The sequence below is a fragment of the Saccoglossus kowalevskii genome, chromosome 6 (genome assembly GCF_978046115.1).
Source record: "Saccoglossus kowalevskii chromosome 6, keSacKowa6.1, whole genome shotgun sequence".
Lineage (NCBI taxonomy): Eukaryota > Metazoa > Hemichordata > Enteropneusta > Harrimaniidae > Saccoglossus > Saccoglossus kowalevskii.
In genome coordinates, this window is record NC_140646.1 from 24,653,914 (window position 1) to 24,677,310 (window position 23,397).

The following is a 23,397-nucleotide window of genomic DNA, read 5'->3' on the forward strand; positions in this document are numbered from 1 at the left end:
ATCACATTTCAATGAGACTTGCGACATAGATCTTCTAGGACTATGCTGAGACCTGATTAGTATTAGGGTAAATAATTGTGCATATTAATTTCCTATTTTGCATAATTAGTTAATTTTTTGCTGTTCCATGACTGTTCCACTGATATATAAAAAAACACTCATTGGATTTTAATGAAACTTTTAAACATCACATTTCAATGAAACAAGGACTATACAGAGACCTAATTAGTTTTTGGTAACTATTTATGCTTATTAATCATCAATTAACATAATTAATTAACACTGATATCTCAATTACTGATCATCACATTTGAATAAAATTTGGTACATAAATGCTCTAGAACAATAGACAGGCCTGATTAATTTTGGGTTAAAATCTGTTCATATTAATTCTCTAATTAGTATAATAATTCATAATTTTTTGGTTCTAATCAGATTTCAATCAAACTTGGTACATAGATATTACATTCTACAGACCTTATTAGTTTTACATTGCGCAGACCTTATTAGTTTTACACTCAAATCTGTTCATATTAGTTATAATATCTCAAGTACAAGTAGTTTTGAATTGATTTTTAATGTGTCTCCAATACTCAGCACACGGGAGTTCTTTCTAAGCTTTCTTTGATTTTATAAAGTTTTTGTCAGAAAAAATAGTTTCAATGAAGAATCGACTTAAAAGCACAAATTTGATGGACATTTCAGCATAAAAAAACACCTCCACGCAGCAAATAACCAGAAACTTCCATTTTGTGCAAAATTCTGAACAGTGATAATTTCCATTTTATGAGAAAACTACTTTGAAAGGGTTAGTCATTTTAAGCCCATTCTCAGAGTAGCTTTGATTAATTCACTTCGGATTGTTGTAAAAGCTTTACCATACCCTCAGAAGTATGACGGCTTTTGATCATTACATCAACGTACCGATAACACTAAAGTGTGCCAAAAAAACGAAAACGTTTCGTTGTTGGCCGCACGTGGCGCTATACAAATTAGGCTTGGGAATGATGTATCAAAGTGATTTCATTAAAGCGCGGTGGTCGTAGCGCAGCGCGTGTCCAAATTTCATGTAAATAAACAATGTATTTTACACGCGTTGTATACGTCGCTATGAGTCCCTTATCGAACAGGACATTTGCCACATCTTTTCTGGTGATATTCTAAATAATTCTAAAATACTTGTTACATGTATCTAAGGTAGCAGCAAATACAACCCTTACAATTTCTCTGGCACGAAGACGAAATATTAATGGTCTATTAATCCTCCCCTGCCCTGTCCCTACTGATTTGGGGGTCATGCCTTAATCCTCTGAGCATAATCCAGTCGAAACCAGTATAAAGGACCCACGTAGATCTGTTTTTGCAGTGACACATGGAGATAGTTTTTCATTTCAAATACCCTTTTTTACTGTTTCGATAAGATTAATTATAAAATTAATAACGATATTATAAACAATAAAAATATTTTGATGTTATTTAATTATTACAAAATTTAAGCCCGGTTCCAGTCCGGGTTCCAGTGTACGACGAACTTCGTGTCAATGAGCATGTACATGGTGTGAACATGCGTACAAGTGCCTTCATGACGTCACACCCTACCCTCGTGTGCTCGGCTGATGCAAGAGTTCTAAGTCCGTAAACGTAAACAATAAACGCTCGATTTGCTTCCTTTAGCGAACCAGGAATTATTTATTTCAAGCGATTGGAACCCAGAGACACTACTGAAACTATCACAATGGCCGAAGACGAAGCGGTAGGTTATTTTATCCGTTCTGTCACGCTGGATGTTTCGTACTATAATAGTCCCAGCTGAAAATGCCGGCCATTGAATAATTTCAATATGGCTACGATCATAGGTATTTGTCACTAAATGTGGGAACTAAATCTAAAACCTATCGATATAAGCAACCTCATATCGCTGTAGCATGTTAAATACGTCTATGGTTGTAGTAATATATTCCATGTAACATTCTTCGTACGGCTTTTTTGGTTTCGCCTCTATACAGCTCTCGATAAAGTCAAATGACGATCGAGGACACCCATATTTCCGTAATTTATAGAAATTTCCGGACATTTCCAATCAAACATTTTACAGATAAATCATTGTCTGTGTTATATGTTTCCATTCATTACTATTACACAAATTGATAAATAACATTAGCATCTTTCACTTCGCTATGTACTCTCTTCTCGTGTGGTTCTGTTCATATTTGTTGTTAGTTGCTGCATAGTCTCTATGGAGTTGCCGAAAATAAAAATAATGATCTCACAGGAAATCAAGTTCAAAAATTGAAATAACGGAAAGATTTCCTTTTATACCCCCACTCCTAATCCTAACTCTTTTGTAATGGCAATGGGAAACACATTGAGAGGATGAATCTCACAAAAACATTTAATATTCCTTCGCCCCATATACAGTTGTGTAGAATGGACGGTTGTTCAGCACATAACCATGTTGAACAAGCTACATGAATCTTAGTGAATATAATTCAATGCATGAATAAATACAATCTTAGTTTAGCTGAAGTCTTATTGTGAGAATATAGTTTATTATTATACATCTGTCACCGTAACGCCATAAGTTACAGCGTGTCGTAATTTTGCGGTATTTTATCGGCTATTTTCATCCTATCATATTAGGAAATGCAAATTCCAAATATGGAATATTGAATTAGCGAAATTACTGATTAGCTAAGAAACCCATGTTAGCTAAAAAGACATGTTTTACAGTGTATACAAATATGTAAGGTATTACATTTGGGATGTATATTTTTAACAATCAATGAAAAAGGTGTTTCTGGCAAAATAATTGCAAGCTGCAGCTTTGTAGTTCCAGATTGCGACCGACATTACTCTACCTTTATTGTGTTTTATTTTTGTTGATGTTTAATATTGCGTTTTATCTTGTTCTGTCTCTATCTTTTGCTGCTCAAGGACCAGAATTAATTGTCTGCAGCACATGTTTTCATCTGAAATTTAACTTTTTCGAAAGCATAGTATACGACACGTAACTCGTGTGTTCCTATGGCAATTGCATTATCATGGCCACTACGATTGGCTACAAGTTTTCCACAATATATTCTAATCAAAAGTTTTGAAGTTTCATTCTTCTAAAATAAAAATTATAGTCTGCAGAAAGAGTGTTCACTTGAAATTTACATTATAATTAAATTTATGTGTTGAAAATGACGAAACTCAACAAATCATAATTTTACCACCACAAGTCCCCTCTCCTCAACACATCCCTGTCAGAAGTAGTGGAATGAAAGGCAAATATAATTGGCTTAAATAATTTATTTTCACTTGGAATTTATTTTCGCTATTTTCGCCAAAGGAGTGATTCAGTAAAAATAAAATCCAGCAAATTTACCTTTTTTTCCTAGATTTTACATTCAACTCACCAAAAATACCCAAAAAGTCTTTTCAGCGAAAATTAATTCCAGTGAAAATAAATTATTTCTCAGTATGTTAAGTAGGTTTCTTATAATGATCTATACTCTTCCACAGATATTTGATCCTACTGTGAAGAAGAAGAAAAAGAAGAAGAAGACACCTTTTGATATGGAGGCAGCTTTAGCTGGCGAGTCGACACCTGAGGCTCCAGCTACGGAAACCACACCAATGGAGAGTGAAAATATCCCTCCTGCAAATACACCATATAGCACACAGACTACGACCGTTCACATAAGAGAAGATGTGTATCAAGAGGAGGAAGAGAAACCTGGTGACGGTAAGAACTTCGTAATTATCAGCTGGAAAGATAGCTTGATGAGTCAGTTTGTTTTTGTTATGGCTGTAACAAATTAAAAATTGTGTTCGCAAAACAATGTATTTTATGCATCGCGCAATTCAATTTTTAAATTATTATTTAATCTTAGATTATTCTCTTAGAACATACAAAATTGAAACGTTCCAATATCGACATGTGATTTAGTACTAACTATTTAGTGGATCTGCACTGCATTGTATTAGTGACAGCTGTCGTAAGATTATGACAATAAAAGAATTCCAGCAGTCCCGTTCCATATGCAAATCAGGTCAGCAACCCAGATTTCTATGAATCGGGAGTGAAAATGAAATTAATGTTTGTGTATTTTTTTTAGCAATTATATTGTCATCTTGTTCTCTTCCCAGAAATGTCGCTTGATTTAGAGTTTCGTGGAAAAAAGAAAAAGAAGAAAAAGAAACGTATGGATATGACTGGTTTGGAAGAGGCTTTACCAGTATGTACATGAAATTTGTTACTTCCCAATGTATTATGATAAAAAAAAAAACCTCAAAAATGAACTTGCTTCATCATTCAATGACATAAACGTAATTACAGACATGTGGCAAGAAAATCAGCACTTATTTACCCAGAAAACATTGATAAAAAACGACTCCGTTTTGTGTCATCGGTGATTCAGTCATAAAAAATAGGAAATAAGTGCTTTGCAAATCAGTTAGCAAATTATTACCATTGTAATAATTGTTTTCCAATTTAGAGACAGCGCTCTACTGAAAGACTTGCACACTTCCGTTCTTACCACTGTCAGTCTTTGTATTGCTAAGAAAAGCGGATTACCTTTCGCTCAATGTATGTTATTGTTTTTAAGATGAGACTGACACTTGTAAACAAAACAATAAGCATCACGGGCAAGTGTTACAGCTTGCATCACCTCTTTTGAAAACCATCATGCTGTTTTCAACTGAAATCCATGCCAACAAATCGTCTTACGATATCGGTTTACTTCCGCAATGTAACAATCACTACCATTCGAGAAGTAGTAGTACCATCAGTAATTCTGATTGATTAATGGCTTTATTGGTGAGATTGTATCAGTGTTCAGTCTGCAGCATTTGTATTTTGAAAATGTTTTGAATTGTTTTTTTATTTAAATTCCAATTATTTTAATTCCAATTTTTGAATTTGTAATTTGTTCAAATCTACCATTAAAGTCCTAATATAAACCGCATACGTAATAGTAACCGCACCACCAATTCCCGGCTTCGGGGTTAAAGAGTTCTTAACAAAAATTGAAAACTTGAAAAGTACCTATTACTAACCGCACCCCCAATTCATCAAGACCGTGACTGTCTTCATTGTTTAAACCAGCTGTTCCAAAACGGCATTGTTCCTAATCCTATTCTTTGTTTCGACAACATGCCTAAAAATATTCACACCTATTTATTGTTCAGCGGTGATAAGATGTCAGACAGGCAATGAAACTGCTTTTGTTCTGGCGGCGACCTCTGTCAATACTCTTTCTGAATACGTCTGTGTTTCGTAAGTTTTAGACAATGAGCTTTTATCACCGTAAAAGTGTTAAACTGAGCATTGAAGAATAATTTATCTTTCGAAAACATATAATTTCTTGATTTAAAAAAAAAATCATGCCGTTTTCCCATGGAAATCAAAGGCAAAAGATCGCACTACATTATCGGTAAATCTCTTCCGTGTTGCGTTCACCATGAGGTCGCTGAACTGTCATTAACATATTTAAATGAGCTATGTAATTTAGACACGTGGGCACCATCCAGCATTTTGATTGGTTAATTAGCGACTTGACCTATCCGGTCAATAATAAGTCACGTGAGCATTCAAAAGCATGGCGGATATCGTATCGGCTGTTTACATGTGACTGAAATCATTCGCTTACGGGGAAACTAAGTTGAATTTTACTTGCATTTTATAACAATTCAACGAATTTATTTTTTGTGCGTTATTGTAATCACCAATATCAACACTTCGAAAACAAGTAAGTTATTCACTTGAGACCAGCAGCATGGCCGGATCGAGCTACCGTTATGTGATCATTTGCTCCTAAGCAGTGCATTTGTGTTTTTATTTGAAACTTCTGTTAGAATATACTTTTCGTTACCAAGAAAATTAAAAAAAATAAATGCATATTACATTAAAAATACTGAGTATTTTTTGTATCATGTAGAATTTTTTTTTGATCGTAATTTTTCAACATTTCGTAACGCCTATTTTAGAACCAAAATAAGGCCTTTCACTCTTCCCTGACGCCTATTCAAGAGATTGTACGGTGTATTGTTTGTTTTGTGCATGTGTTGTGGAAAAAAAATGACTACGCCCATTTAGTGATTGCAATATGTACGTAATAGAAACCGCACCCCGAACTTGAGCTTTTGATCCCAATTTTTAAATTGATACATTGTAATATAAACCGCGGTTTATAATAGGACTTTAACGGTACTCTTAGAAGTATTACCTGTACTTGTATATCTTGGCTTACTGATATTATGCAGACAAATTTGATGATACTACATTTATTAAATAAAAACATACTTTAATCTTTCACTAATAATATTCTTATTGTGAAATTACTTTTTTTTCATACATTTACCTGAAAAATAAACAAATAATATTTTGACTTGAATAAAAAACTTCCTGTGTGATCCAGTTCAGTAATATTCATCGGCTTATTAACATATTCACCATCAGACTTCTTGCCCAAATTTGTCTGCACTTCCTGAATCCTTCAATATTTCTGGAAATTAATCCCAATTTTGGAGCCAACAGACAAAATTTTAATCAATATTCGTTTTTTACTTAAAAAATTTGAATATCGTTGCCCCAATCTTCTGATGAAATGAGCAGACTGTAAAATACTTTATTTTTGCTTGGAATTAATTTTCGCTATTTTCGCTGAAGGAATGATTCAGTGAAAATAAAATCCAGTGAATATATCTTTTTTCCTATATTTTACATTCAACTTGTCAAAAAACAGTGAAAATAAATTCCATACAAAACACCCGAAATGTCTTTTCAGCGAAAAATAAATTCCAGCTAAAATAAAGTATTTCACAGTAGAATAATTTTGTGATGTGGTGTGGTGGTGAGAAGGTTAATGTTCATTATTAGTGACCAGCACTCCCATTGGGCTGGCAAGATCCCTGATGTTGCATCAGAACTTAGTGATGTTGCATCAGAACTTAGTGATGTTGCATCAGTCATGTATATTCAAATGACTTTTCCGTGTGCAATGTCAGTCGACATATACGTAAAGCTGTACTGGCAAGGAAACAACTATCTCGTATAAGCTCACTACATTTTTTATCATGAAATTTCAGGAGGTATTGAAAGACATGGACAATGATATGGAGAGTGGAAATGAAGCAAACAATGTCTCCTCTGTGGTTGAAAATGATTTTGGCGAATTAGATTTATCATTGAAGGGGAAAAAGAAAAAGAAAGACAAAAGGAAAGTCGTCATTGACGATGAATTAAATGAAAACGAAAATGAAAAGGAAGACAATGAGAAAGACTGTGAGTGTACACTCTTTATTTGTATCAGTTTAAATAGTTCGCTTGGTATTGTATTTTTGTGCTGAAAATTCGTTCAAAGCAATTCATCATTCCAGAACTGGATCTTGTGTTGTCTCATGACATGCCTTGTTCTTTTTCACTTCTCTTTAATCTTAATTTGCACCAAGTGAATATTCATATTTTATTTTTGACGAAAAAATTCAAGAGATTTTAAAGTAACAATCAAGTGTGAACTCGAATGACTTGATGGAAAGCAACATCAATAGCGATGTGAAAAGACTATATATATATATTTATTCAGTACCATTGGCCATAGGCCATAATGTACACACTTAAATGTAACACAAATAAATAAATCGTTTGACAAGAATAATCACTGCTACTGCTTGTCTGAATATTACAAATTTATACTTCACCTATGAATACCAAATTAAATTTATATTTCAGTTAAATTTCCCTCCAACAAACTATGACGTTTTTGTAAAGAGTAGAATACGTATTTTGCAAGATTTTGTATTATATGTGTATTTTCAGATTGCAGTAGCAAAATAAATTTCCATTCAAGCGCTGGGCAATAGTAAAACTTGTGTATAAAACGAGTTCTAATTTCCTCAAATTTGGGGCATTGTAATAGAAAGTGGAACTCGTTTTCAATGAGATTACAACCAAGAGGACACAATCTTTGGTCAAGTGGTATTCCCAATGCCCTACCCTTTTCAATCATGAGCTCATGAGCAGATATTCTAGAACAAGCGAGAGATTTTCTAAAAACACTTATAGTAATAGAATCCAAATATTTTTCCCCGGCTAATAATTTTTTAAATTTAGAATAAGTGCATAATTTTGAACTATTACCAATCTGATCATGCCACTGTTGCTGGGAAATATCTAGACACCGTTGGTTAAACTGTAGCAGAAAACAATTTGGGTTATTCACATACTGGCTTTCCCATACGTGTGCAAAACCAAAATTACATAACAAATCCTTAACATATGTTGCCCAACAATTGAATCCCCTTTGTACCCTGTCATATTGATAGCCATAACATTCTTTTACTAAAGCAGAGGAATCACCACCTATACATTTTAACCAATACCGAATTATTTCTTTGTTCACATGTGTTCTAATTAGATGTCTTCCCAACTCCCCCCTCACAGCAGAGTTTGTGGCCTTTGGGTGTACCCCTAAAACAAATTTACAAAATTTATGATGAACTGTTTCTATATCGTAAGATTTAAGTGTTCCCCATATTGCACTGCCATAAAGCAGGATTGGGAGAATTTTGCAGTCAAAAACACGAAACGCAATAGCTGGTTTGAACCCATCATATTTGTAAAGAATACTTTTAATACTGTGCATGGCTTTCGTTGCTTGTTCAGCAATGTGTTTTTGGGCCTGATACCAGATACCTGAACTAGAAAAAAGAACCCCCAAATAGTTATATTTTGAGACTATTTCAATTTCATTCCCGTTCCAAAACCACTTTTCAGATTTCTTTAGTCTACCCGATTTGCGAAAAACAACAATTTTTGATTTACTCAAATTTACTGTTAACCTCCATCTTTTACAGTAATTTGCTGATCTATTTAGAAGACGCTGTAGACCAATGGGAGATTTACTAAATAATGCGAGGTCATCAGCATATAATAAATACATTAATTTTAAAGTGTTTACATAGATTACAGTTTCAACACCTTGTGTAAGAGCCTTTTCTATATCATTTATATAAAAACAAAAAAGTAATGGGGAAATAACTGAGCCTTGTTGCAGGCCTGTTCCAATTTTAAACAGATCAGTCACACCATGTGGGGTTTTAACTACTGCCTTAACATGTGTATACATTGAGAACAAAGTTGTTAATAGTCTGCCTCTCATTCCTGCCTTTGTTAATTTATAAAATAGTGAAATATGGTGGACCCTATCGAATGCTTTTTCATAATCTATAAAAGCACAATATAATCGACTATTGAGATGAAATACATATTTATCAATAATTGTGCTCAGAATAAACATATTATCTAATGTGCTTCGTTTCTTTCTAAAACCACTCTGATTTTCAACAATTCTACTATATTTATAAAACCATACTGTCAATCTTTCTGTCAGGATATTCATATATATTTTACTAATAACATTTAAAAGCATAATGCTCCGATAATTTTCAGGGTTATCCTTATGCCCTTTTTTATACACTGGTGTTATTAATCCAATTGCCCACTTTTCAGGAAAATAACCTTGTTCAAGTAATACATTAAATAAAGTAAATAACATTTCAACAATTTTCTGTGGTGCATCTTTCCAAAATTCCGAAGAAATTCCATCTTGCCCAGGGGCTTTATTATTTTTTAGTTTCTTTATGCTCTTTTTAATTTCCTCTTGTGTGATAGGGCAGTCAAGGTCAGTATTATCAACCTCTGTGTTCTCAATGTCATCAAAATTTAACCTTGTTACATAATCATTTACTGAATCAAAAAAATCCGCCATATCCTCATCCCCTATAAAATTGTTATTAAACAGATGTTTAAAATAATCATGCCACTCTTTCTGGGTAATAATTTTAGACACATTTTCGTTTCGTTGCCAAAATTTCTGCCAAAATTGCCGTGAGTTTGAATAAGCAGCTAAGTTTACAAGTTCATTTTGTCTCATTTCCAAATAATTTAACTTTTTCTCTTTAATCAATTTTCTATATTTCTTTTTTAATTTTAAGTAATATTCCAAACTTTTCCCATTTTGAGAATTTCTAAACTGATTTAGTGCACGTAATACTTCTTTTTTAGTTGCCGAACACTCTTTATCGAACCATAAATTTTCTCTCTTTTTAGCTCCGCTGTCGACTTTGTCGAGCGGAGCTTATCATATGAGTGATTGTCCGTCGTCGTCGTCCGTGTCAATGTTTTACTTTTTCGAGTTCTTCTTGAAAACTACAAGCCTAAATGCTTTGATACTTGGTGTATATGTACCTTGGGTAGACCTCTCTTAGGTTTGTTCATTTCATGTTGATATCTTTAATTCTCTAATTTTGGTGAATATTTTTGTCATTTTTGGTAAAAACTGATATTTTCGACTTCTTGTTAAAAACCGCAAGTGCAATTGCTTTGATATTGCATATATAGGTACTACATGTGGACCTCTCTCAGATTTGTTCATTTTGTAATGATATCTTTAATTCTCTAATTTTGGTGAATATTTTTGTCATTTTTGGTAAAAACTGATATTTTTGACTTCTTGTTAAAAACCGCAAGTGCAATTGCTTTGATATTACATATATAGGTACTACATGTGGACCTCTCTCAGATTTGTTCATTTTGTAATGATATCTTTAATTCTCTAATTTTGGTGAATATTTTTGTCATTTTTGGTAAAAACTGATATTTTCGACTTCTTGTTAAAAACCGCAAGTGCAATTGCTTTGATATTACATATATAGGTACTACATGTGGACCTCTCTCAGATTTGTTCATTTTGTAATGATATCTTTAATTCTCTAATTTTGGTGAATATTTTTGTCATTTTTGGTAAAAACTGATATTTTTGACTTCTTGTTAAAAACCGCAAGTGCAATTGCTTTGATATTACATATATAGGTACTACATGTGGACCTCTCTCAGATTTGTTCATTTTGTAATGATATCTTTAATTCTCTAATTTTGGTGAATATTTTTGTCATTTTTGGTAAAAACTGATATTTTCGACTTCTTGTTAAAAACCGCAAGTGCAATTGCTTTGATATTACATATATAGGTACTACATGTGGACCTCTCTCAGATTTGTTCATTTTGTAATGATATCTTTAATTCTCTAATTTTGGTGAACATTTTTGTCATTTTTGGTAAAAAGTGATATTTTCGACTTCTTGTTAAAAACCGCAAGTCCGATTGCTTTGATATTACATATATAGGTACTACATGTGGACCTCTCTCAGATTTGTTCATTTTATAATGATATCTTTAATTCTCTAATTTTGGTGAATATTTTTGTCATTTTTGGTAAAAAGTGATATTTTTGACTTCTTGTTAAAAACCGCAAATGCAAATGCTTTGATATTACATATATAGGTACTACATGTGAACCTCTCTCAGATTTGTTCATTTTGTAATGATATCTTTAATTCTCTAATTTTGGTGAATATTTTTGTCATTTTTTGGTGAAAAGTGATATTTTCGACTTCTTGTTAAAAACCGCAAGTCCATTTGCTTTGATACTACATATATAGGTACTACATGTGGACCTCTCTCAGATATGTTTATTTCGTGATGATATCTTCAATTCTCTAATTTTGGTGAATATTTTTGTCATTTTTGGTAAAAAGTGATATTTTTGACTTCTTGTTAAAAACCGCAAGTTTGATTGCTTTGATATTACATGTATAGGTACTACATGTGGACCTCTCTCAGATTTGTTCATTTTGTGATGATATCTTCAATTCTCTAATTTTGGTGAATATTTTTGTAATTTTTGGTAAAAAGTGATATTTTCGACTTCTTGTTAAAAACTGTAAGTCCGATTGCTTTGATACTATTCATATTGTTCATTTTCTAATGATGTCTTCACTTCTTTAATTGAAATGTGCATTGCTAACAGCGGAGCTATCTCAGCCGATAGGCTGCTTGTTAATATTATTTTTGGTCTCAGTTTTCATGTCAGTGGCACACAAAGAGACAATGTTCACCAAACCCGCTGCTGCTTCCTCGAGGTTTCCCATAATAATACTATCGTTAAAAGTAAGAGTTAATTGTTCAATTGGTTCAGTTTGAAAGTTATCAAGATACTGCTGTTTTTTCTGTTGCTCCCACCTTAACCTAGATGTGTCATTTTTGTTAGCAATACAATTGTCCGAACTATCCTTAGTTGGATTTACCCCCACCTCATTTTGGTAAGTTAAAACAAATTCTAAAGGCATGTGGTCAGATTCAACTCTATTGCCCACTGTAAAATCAGTAAATTTAACTAGAACCTCCTCTGTTGTTAACACATAGTCAATTACACTCGTACCAAGTTCTGATATAAAAGTGAAATTGCCACTCCCTCTTTCCTGAAATAATCTCCCATTCACAATTTTTAATCCAGTCACTGAACAAAATTCAAGTAATTCCATCCCATAATTATTTACTACCACATCTTTTGAAATTCGTTTATCAGCCCTTTGTCCCATATTTTCAAACCCCTCCATTGGCAAGTATGTGCAATCCAGATCAATACCATCAGATTTGCAACCTGTTCTACCATTAAAATCTCCTGCAATTATAATATTACACTTGTATTTACTGGTATAAATTAACATTTCAGATTCTAAAGTATCAAAAAAATCTTTGTCAGCAAATTGTGAGCTTTCTGGTGCTCTATATACATTACCAAGTAACAAAATCGGGTGGTTTCTCTGTGTTATCAAAGCCCAATTTATATTTTGTGAGTTACTAGAAATAAACTTTATATCAAAATTATCTTCATTATTTTCTCGAAATAAAATTGAAATCCCACCTGATGCTCTACCATAATTCCGTTCCCTCCTACCAAGCATATGAAAATTTTTAAAACCCTCAAAATGCATATCAAAAGGCTTATAAAGCCATGTTTCAGTGAGACAGGCAAAATCAAAAGATTTTAAGTAATCACAAAAATCTACATTTTCTATTTTTCCCAATAAACCGTTCACATTCCATACAAGGAATCTCAAACTCTTATCTGTTTTAGAACATCTTGTGTCCAAGCATTCAAAACTTTGCCCATGGCCCAGGCCAATGTCTCATCAGGTATTGTTTTGTTGTACTTTACGGCTCTCACTCAGCGGTCGTATATCTTGGAGTTGGTCATTATACACATACAATATACCATCGATTTTGATTTTATTGTACATAAATTTTACATGTTTGCCCGCAGCTCTTGCCTCATCTGCAAACTTTCCCAGTTTCTTTCGAGTTTCTCTTACTTTCCAGGTATAGTCTTCTCCAATCCGATAGTCAGTACCTTTCAGTTTATTTGCTGCGCGGAGAACTTGCATACGTTGCTTGTACCTCAAAAAATTAGCTATAATTGGTTGTGGGTGACTATGACCACCAGTCAGACGATGAACTCGCTGAAATTCCAGTTCACCAGCGTTTATATCCAAGTTGTGAGTAATAAAATCTCTCACAATTTTCTCTGTTGTATCCCACGTTTCCATACCAGGCTGTTCAATACCATAAAATATCAGATTATTACGTTTCAACTGTGCATTCGTTTTATCTAATTCTACTTCCATCCTATTTGAACGTTCACGTAATTGTTTATTTTCTTCAACTAGTTTTGCCATTTCGCCTCGGTTTTCATCCACACTACTTTTCAGGACTTTTACCTCCTCTGCTAAAACCCTCACTCTATTATCCACCACTTCGATACGATCCATAATATCTTTGCGCAAACCCCGCATTTCCATCATGACATCAGCCAACGTAAACTCATCAACACGTTCGACACCAGTCTCTTGTAATCCAATATGGCGACCCTCTTTATCTACCCCGTCTTCTATTTGCGTTAACTGGGTTTTTGTTAATGGCGAAACATGCTGACCACTGCTACTACGCAAAGTCATCGACTCAGATATTGTTCGCTGACCATCAGGCATCTTGCGAGGTGGCCCAGGGTTTACTTCAATATCGCCCGATAAAAGTAGCAAGATCCCGAAGATGAATAAACTCACGTGAATTCGGCCATGTTGATCGCACATGTGCTTTCGCTGAACCGGAACTTCGGGAATATTCTCGTGTTGAGAAAACATTTTCGAGCAATACTATAGCGCAATAAACACCTGATAAGATATTTCTTCACTGAGCAGTCTATGTCACTTTTAAATGTTATTTCGGGTAAAATTCGTATAACTTTACAGAATTTATGAAGAGCACTGAAAACACCCTGTTGCTTGGACAAACGCCCTCTATCCATCCGTGAAAAGACTAAAACCAGAACTGTTTTAAAAATTACTCACATCTTGATCATTCATTATTTCACAGTTGATGTCATGCTGGGTAAATCTACCGATAGCTCAACCTGGGCAGGGTCTGAGCGAGACTACACATATGAAGAGGTAAGTACATATAACGTAGTTCTCCTCGCTTCCAGCCCCTCGTGTACAGTTAGTAAATGTGTTGAATTCTTTATATGAATTCACAAAGATGTTTGATCATTTGGTCTAAATAATTTGGGTTCATTTGAAAATAAATTAAAACTGTTTTAAGGTAGCGTTACTATTATTTGTGTTGAAAATTACGATTTTCACATTTATTTATTAATTGATGAAATGCACTATGAACTTTCATCTGATAAAGTCAACGTAACCTAGAATGTCATGTAAGTTGGTTAAAATGTAGATTTTTTGAAGGGAAGCAAGGCAGCTTCAGTAGTGTTTTCCAAAATCAACAACACAGGTTTAATCTGTGTGCCTATAAGTTTCAAAGATTTGCTACGTTCACACGGCAGCATTTTATCGGAGCCCAAAGACTCGAGCCAGCAAAAATGGCCGTATGAACGCGTTCGGCTCGAGCCAAGTTCGGCTCCACTAAACCCTCGGGGTTGAACTCCGATAGGGTTGAGTCCCGGCATGGCTCCGAGCGTGTAAACGCATCGGGGCCCAACTATCGGAGCCGAAATCACGTCCTCAATAGTCTTCTTCGAGTAACCTCTCATTTCAATTATGGCGGAGACAACATCTTTCATAATTTCACGCAATTTCCCGCTTGAATAAGAGATAGGCGTCCTAGTGCATAGTAACGAATCATTGTGATAGGTTGATAGCTCAATGGGAAACAAAAAATGGCGTACGAAATTATGCGACAAAAACTTGAAAGAACGACTGAACAGAAACTTTTTAAAGACACTAAAGATAAAAATCGTAGAAGCGATCGCGGTACGGTGACGTGTTCCTGGTAGGTTTAAATTCTTCCATAGTCCGTCTATGATAGATAGAGAGAATCTGTGATTCTTCCTAGGAGTTTTAATAGATACAAAATGGTAATTTTGCATGACAATAACTTGAGCGAATAGGCTGTATTAAACGTATTTTAGCTGCCGTGTTTCCTGTTTATTCGAGATACTAGTACCAAATTTAAAATACCAGTCATTGTCTTTTCTACCTCCATGGTCAGGCTCCTTTTTCTCCTAGCTGAACAGCATCATGCCATGTAAAGAAAAAAACACAAGCACGACACTAAAATCGTTTTATTCAAGGGCACTGTTCTGCTCGGCTCTGATCGAACTGAATCTAACTCTGGCAGATCTCGGCTCTCGTTCGGCTCCCGACCGTATGAATGCATTGTAGATAATCTCCTGTTAATCTGTGGGAGGAGCAGTAGTTCGGCTCCGATAGAATGCTGCTGTGTGATCATAGCAATTAACTCAAGACAAAGCAATGTTACAATGTGTTATCAGTAGCTATCTGACACACAATTAGTGTTTCCAAACATTTGAGTGGTTTGTCTCCGCCCCTGTTTATTTCACAGATTAGACATTTGCATATGAATGTGTCAGACACAAGGTCACTCAGCCACTGAAAAAAATCATTGATTTTAGTGTTTTCATCTGCCGATTTTATCTAACTATAGCTATCCCACTCCTTTATTAGTCCCCGTTCGGACGTAGTCCGAAAACGGGGACTTATGTTTTGCCCTGTGTGCGTCCGTGATCACCTGTATCTCGAACATGCATGGACTGATTAAGTTCAAACTTCACTCATACATCACACATTATATGGGACATATGCACATGCATTTTTTTCATGATCCGATTAACGATAGCCGAATAGCGGCCATTTTAAGGCCGAAAATGCATCAAAATTGCACATTTTCACCATTCCGGATCCGGATCTCAGTTATGCATGGACGGATTTTGTTCAAATTTGGTACATACATTAAACATAATAGGACCTTGATGCACGTCATTTTTTTTTTTGGATCGGGTTTGAAATGGCCGACTGGCAGCCATTTTGTTTTAAAGAATTCAGTTCTGGATCCGTATCTGAGACATGCCTGGATTGATCGAGTTCAAACTTCACACACACAAGGTACATCATGTCACAAATATGTATGTGCATTTGTTTCATGATCTCATTAACGATAGCAAAATGGCGGCCGCTTTAAGGCCGAAAATGCATTGAAATCACACATTTAAACCATTCCGGACCTGGATCTCAGTTATGCATGGACGGATTTTGTTCAAATTTGGTACATACATTAAACATAATAGGACCTTGATGCACGTCATTTTTTTGTCGGATCAAGTTTGAAATGGCCGACTGGTGGCCATTTTGTTTTAAAGAATTCAGTTCTGGATCCGAGACATGTCTGGATTGATCAAGTTCAAACTTCACACACACATGGTACATGATACATCATGTCACAAATAGATATGTGCATTTGTTTCATGATCCGCTTAACAATAGCTGAATGATGGCCATTTTAAGGCCGAAAATGCATCAAAATCATGTATTTTCACAATTTCGAACCGGATCTCAGTCATGCATGGATGGATTTTGTTCAGATTTAGTACAATGTATTGTACATAATATACAGGTGCATTTCGGTCATGATCTGCTTTGAATGTATATGTCACTCAAATATGAACGGAACGGGGACGTGTCATTGACAATGACTTGTTTTTGACTCCCGTGTGCGAAGCACAAAAAGGGAGTCTTTGCAGTTAGTGTGTCTGTATGTGTGTATGTGTGTATGTGTATGTGTGTGTGTATGTGTGTCCGTCTGTTCCACTGATATCTCAAGAACCATACATCAGTTTTTGATGAAACTTGGTGCATAGATGCTCTGGGCCAATGCGCAGATTTGATTAGGTTTTGGTAAACATCCATGCATATTAATTACCTAATTTGCATGATAATTAGCTGATTTTTGGCTGTTTCATGACTGTTCCACTGATATCTAAAGAACCACTCATTGGATTTTGATGAAACTTGGCACACAGATGCTCCAAACTAATGCGCAGATTTGATTAGTTTTGGGTAAAAATCTGTGCAATATTAATTACCTAATTTGCATAATGATTAATCAATTTTCGGCTTTTCCACTGATATCTCAAGTACTAATCATCACATTTCAATAAAACTTGGTACATAGATGTCATAGGACACTGCACAAACCTGAAAGTTTTTAGGGTAATATCAGTAGATATTAATTACCTAATTAGCATAATTAATTAATTTTCAGCTTTTGATATTTCAAGTAGTAATTGTCACATTTCAATGAAACTTGGTACATAGATGTCATAGGACACTGCACAGACCTGATAGTTTTTAGGGTAATATGAGTACATATTAATTACCTAATTTGCATAATTAATTAATTTTCAGCTTTTGATATTTCAAGTAGTAATCATCACATTTCAATGACACTTGGTACATAGATGTCATAGGACACTGCACAGACCTGATAGTTTTTAAGGTAATACGAGTACATATTAATTACCTAATTTGCATAATTAATTAATTTTCAGCTTCTGATATTTCAAGTAGTAATCATCACATTTCAATGAAATTTGGTACATAGACATCATAGGACACTGCACAGACCTGATAGTTTTAGGCTAATATCAGTATATATTAATTAGCTAATTTGCATAATTAATTAATTTTCAGCCTTTTGATATTTCAAGTAGTAATCATCACATTTCAATGACACTTGGTACATAGATGTCATAGGACACTGCACAAACCTGATAGTTTTTAGGGTAATATGAGTACATATTAATTATCTAATTTGCATAATTAATTAATTTTCAGCTTTTGATATATGAAGTAGTAATCATCATATTTCAATGAGACTTGTTACATAGATCTTCTAGGATTATGCAGAGACCTAATTAGTTTTAATTGGATATTAATTACCTAATTTGCATAATGTTCCACTGATATATAAAGAACCACAAATTGGATTTTAATGAAACTTTTAAAGAGAACTATGCAGAATCCCAATTAGTTTTTGGTAAATATTTATGCTTATTAATCTCCTAATTAACATAATTAATTAACACTGATATCTCAATTACTGATCATCACATTTGAATAAAATTTGGTACATAAATGCTCTAGGACAATAGACAGGCCTGGTTAATTTTGGGTTAAAATTTGTTCATATTAATTCTCTAATTAGCATAATAATTCATAATTTTTTTGTTCTGTTCTGTTCATATTAGTTACCTGATGTACATAATTAGTTTTCAGCTTTTCTATCAATATCTCATGTACAAGTAATTTTGAATTAATTTTTAATGTGTCTTCAATACTCTCAGCACACGGGAGTTCTTTCTAAGCTTTCTTTGATTTTGGTTTCCAATAGCCTTACACATTTGGATGCCCCTACACATGTTAAAACAGACCTTGATGGGAAAACAAATCGATTGTGCAGATAAACAAGCTTGAAAATCTTTGCTGTGACTTCATCGACGTTTTTTAAGAGTTTGTTTTTAATAAATAACATATACTTATTGTCGTCGGATTAACACCAAATTTTCACAGCTTTAAGGTGACAATGAGAGAAACTCGAATGTGTCCAGGCAAACTATTTCATGGATTATTTACCAATGTGTTGTGGTTTGAGTTGGGGGCAATGTGACTAAAACAGAAATTAAAATTCAGGACACTATTTTTCAAAATGCGCTGCTTGAATAAAACTGACCAGACACATTCAATTTACCAGACTATTGAACAACTAGGAAAAGTGAAAAAAAAACTTCTTATCACCAGCATAAATGCGTAATTATTTTTTTTTACAAAAAAAGTAATTTTTCACTTTTGATTAAGTAACGCACCGTAGAATGCAGATACGGGCATGAAAAACACACCTTTGAAAAGCTTGAAGTCTGGCGATTCCAAAAATATATACTTTCCTGGGTCTATTTGTAGTCATTTGGTCACAATTAGAAGATGAAAACAAGAATGCAAATAATAGTCCCACTACCTTAATTAATATTATTACTATTGTGTTATCATCAATACCGTCAAACCTGTGTATTTGTAGTGACCATCCACGATACCTGAAAAATAGTTATTTATAGAATTTATGTGAAATATCTTGTTTTTGTGTGAATTCAATGGAGTAAAAATTTGCTCTGAGTGAAAGCAATGATTGTTATAGTATAAAAGGTGGACATACAATTTGGACTATAATTATTGAAAACTCAGTTTTTTTAGTCATTCTTGATAGGCATGTTCCCCTTTTTTGTGATTTATTATTTTTTCTCAGCCTCCGGTCACCTTCTGTACAAGCTGGGTGATGAAATCTTACATCATTATTTTCTACTTGAAGTATACTTTTTCCAACCATTTAGGGGGAAGAGATGAAGGAAGGAGGGAGGATGTAATGAAGGTGTGTCTTCCTGTCTGTTAACTTTTAATGTTTTCATTCCCAGTTATTGACCAGAGTGTTTGAAATAATGAGAGCAAAGAACCCAGACATGGTGTCCGGTGAAAAAAAGAGGTTTGTTATGAGGCCCCCTCAAGTCGTGAGAGTGGGAACCAAGAAGTCGTCTTTTGTCAATTTTGCCGACATCTGTAAAATGTGAGTAGATATTTGAAATATGAATTCTTTTTTATCTTGCATAAGCTAGTAAATTCTGTCTCTTCTTGTCTATGCTGAATTGAATTCTGTGTGAGTTTATAACAACATGACAAATAGTATCCTAGTTAAATCCAGTTCCTTTTTTTTGTCTGAACTGAATCAAAGACATGATTGAAATCACATGTTTATTTTATCATTGCAGGTTACATAGACAGCCCAATCATTTACTAGCATTTTTACTTGCTGAGTTGGGTACAAGTGGCTCTATTGATGGCAATAATCAACTCATCATCAAGGGTAGATTTCAACAGAAACAAATTGAAAATGTTCTTAGGCATTATATCAGTAAGTGAACCATTCAACCAAACTCAGTCCTATCTCAAACCCACTAAACTCCGCCTTACAACCCAATCCCAACCCTTACAAAAAAATCCACCAAAACCAAATCCAATTTGACCTGAAGCAAACCAAACCAAACAGACATATCTTTCTGCAAATTTTGGTAAACTGAGACGAATGATCTCATTAACCTTTGAATATTTTCCATTTACTGCGAATTGTAATTGATGTTTGTTGATAGTGGTGGTAGGACTAGAAGATAATATTTATTTTGAATGCTGCATCGCAAAAGGTGCATCAGACTGCATCTCATGATGGGAAGAATAAGTTCTAACAGAGGTACATTACTTAGGGTTTGCAATTAAGGTGACATGATACCAAGATCCCATTTCAATCTCGATCTCGCATAAGTGTTCCAACTCAGAAAAATGCGAATGTACATGCCCGAGGTAACTAGGATGTCCAGGTGGATCAAAATAGCTGCTCACGATATGACGAATTACGATAACTATATTTTCTGTACATTTTCGATGTATTGCATTTTTTCACTATGAATGTGGTAATACATGTTTTATTGTTTTATTACAAACCACCTGTGACATGTCAGAAGGTCGTAGATGAGACTTGAATGGGATCTTGACATGTCACCATACTGTACTATGCGAGTTGCAAACCCCAAGTAATGTACCTCTGGTTCTATATATGCTGAAAGCTTTACTGCATAATTAATTCTCGTCTGTTCTTTCACTGTTAAATAAACTACTTTACTCAAGTTTGAAAATGTTCTGTTAACATTCAGTGTTCTCCTATAATTCGCATATAATTCGATTGACCAAAGCACATTTACAGCCACACAACAAACAACATATATTGTCAAAAACAATGTGGTACATATTTATTTGCTTCATACAGTGTTATAAACACTATTCTTTTGAGCACTTTTGTAATATTAATGAGCTCAGTCACAGTGCAAATATTTTTTTTATTGGAGTCAAAATATTACGTTTCAAAATTTAGAAGAGTTTGAATTTAAAAATTATACATTCTCGAATCGAATTGCAAATGCTGCAGACTATTAAAAACAAGCAAACAAATAAATTGTAAAAGACTAAATGAAACGCATTTGAAACGTTTCAGCCAGGAATATGTTCTCGACTTCCATGGTCTTATTTACTACAAAAACATTCCATAAAACTTCCAAACAATCGTCAAAGTTACGACGTGACATAACTTACTTTGCGATGTTATACACCGGTTATACCAATAATTCCTCTTACTCAGTCATGCCATGCAAAAAATGTTACTTCTTTTTTTATATGAAATAAACGTAAAATTTGACTTAGTTTTATCGGGAGCGATTATTTTTGATAACTCGATCGCTTCCGTGAAAAACACAGACCGCCATGACAATTGTGACGTATTAGTTGACCGGCATGTGTCCTGTGACCTGATGGGTCAAAATCGCCATAAACCAATCGGAATGTCGCATGGTAATGCCGGCAGAACCCGAAGTTTTCCGAATGGTAGTGATTGTCATAAAAATTACATTGCGGAAGTAAAGATGTGTTGGTATGGATTTCAGATGAAAACTGCATGATGGTTTTCGAAATAGGTGATAAGCAATTTTTAAAAGGTAAAAAGAAGTCTTGAAAGAAAAGTTTTTACATGATTCGCGATGATAAAAGTTCGAATGTATTTTACCCAATCACGCAATGAACACGTTATTTTCTTGAGTAGCGTAAGCTGAACTCCGCTTTGCCCATGTTATATTGGGGTGGAATTGATTTTGAAAGAATTTTATCTTTCAATCTAAAGACTTCGTCGATCGTCAAAGTATTTACTTACGAACAAAGAGGTGCTAATTTTACAAAATTAACTTATGTTGTTTATAAGCCACTACCACACCATGCGACTACGTCTATTGTTTACAAATTATAATCCACGACTGGCAGGATGCGTGTCGGTCGGTACATCGGACAATAGTCCTGGTCGGAAGCGTAGCAAGATCCCTGATAGCTACGTATTTCTTTATTTATTTTCGTAATACAGTTCACAGGATGAACAATGAAAAAAGCATTGTGGCGGTCTTACTAATCACCGTGGTGGCTCGAGACCACAGTGGCGGGCAGGGAAAGCAGCGTGGCGGCCCCGCACACAAATTGAATGCTAGGGAGAACACTGACATTATTGACAGTAACTTCTTCATAATGTTTGTTTTTTGAAGCAAGATGCATGTTGGTACAATTGGGGGTAGCAGTCAGTCACATGTAGAAAATATTTTCCTGGTCAATGTCTTCTTGGTGATAAGCTTAACAGTTCACAATGATCTGACTTAGTATGACTTCGTTCTCATTCATTCATCTTGTTTCTTCTTTGCAGAGGAATATGTAACTTGTCACACATGCCGATCACCTGATACTATTCTACAGAAAGACAATAGATTATTTTTCCTGCAGTGTGAAACGTGTCACTCAAGATGTTCAGTAGCTAGCATTAAGTCAGGTTTCCAAGCCGTCACCACGAAGAGAGCACAGATGAGGGCCAAGGCCACATGAACAAATCTGTTTATCTATTGCTGCAGATCACCGTGACGTTGTATACATGTGCTCCACATTGGACAGTGTAATTACTTGATTATCGTACTATAAGTGCTAGTATAACTTAGCTAGAATCATATTCAATCGTTTTGATTTATTTTCCCCAGTTTAATTTTTTGTTTGTTCTGTACTGCATGCTTAAACATGGGTCCGAGTTTGATAATAAAAAAAAAACTTGTCCTTTCCTGTGCACACGTCTAGTTGAAATTATGTCTAAGTTGTCCTCTCGATGTGTCTCAGTTAGTTTGTAAAGAGAGATATCTGATAATATATTGTCAGTATTCTTGGATAGGGTAGGCGAGTGTGCGTCATTTGACAAGAAACACGGAGTTGCATCGCTACTCCAATTTGGCAAGATTTGGAAACAGCTGAATACTGCTCATAAAGTTATTTCCATATGAAGTAACATGAGCAATATACAGAATCAAGAGTTGGTGTTGAACACTTTGCAAGTTATCTTGTCTAACCTAGTATGTCTGCATTGGTTTCCGTTTGTAGTTGTCCAAATGCAGAAAAGGAACAAGACAGTCGTACAAAAAACTAAACTAGAGCTTTTGGTGTGCGTTGTCATAGTTTCAAGCAATGCTTAATTTTTTAATTTGATATAAACATCATCATTGAATCGCTTAACATATAATCACATCAACA

At 34.5% G+C, this 23,397-nt stretch overlaps 1 protein-coding gene across 1 annotated transcript; it reads left to right on the top strand.

Moving 5' to 3' along the window:
• Nucleotides 1-1,585: 1,585 nt before the first annotated feature.
• LOC100373747 (eukaryotic translation initiation factor 2 subunit 2-like) lies at nt 1,586-22,939 on the top strand. Its single transcript, XM_085500248.1, has 8 exons — nt 1,586-1,753; nt 3,508-3,730; nt 4,135-4,223; nt 7,078-7,273; nt 14,264-14,337; nt 19,665-19,813; nt 20,016-20,158; nt 22,532-22,939. Exons 1-8 carry the CDS (start codon nt 1,736-1,738, stop codon nt 22,705-22,707), a joined length of 1,068 nt encoding a protein of 355 aa, XP_085356374.1. The 5' UTR covers nt 1,586-1,735; the 3' UTR covers nt 22,708-22,939.
• Nucleotides 22,940-23,397: the final 458 nt, after the last annotated feature.

What these genes read in the sequence shown, in the direction of transcription:
- LOC100373747 (XM_085500248.1), top strand. An exon ending in GGAAGAGAAACCTGGTGACG is followed by an intron (nt 3,731 to 4,134) that starts GTAAGAACTTCG and finishes TTCTCTTCCCAG; the next exon opens with AAATGTCGCTTGATTTAGAG. An exon ending in TGTTCTTAGGCATTATATCA is followed by an intron (nt 20,159 to 22,531) that starts GTAAGTGAACCA and finishes TCTTCTTTGCAG; the next exon opens with AGGAATATGTAACTTGTCAC.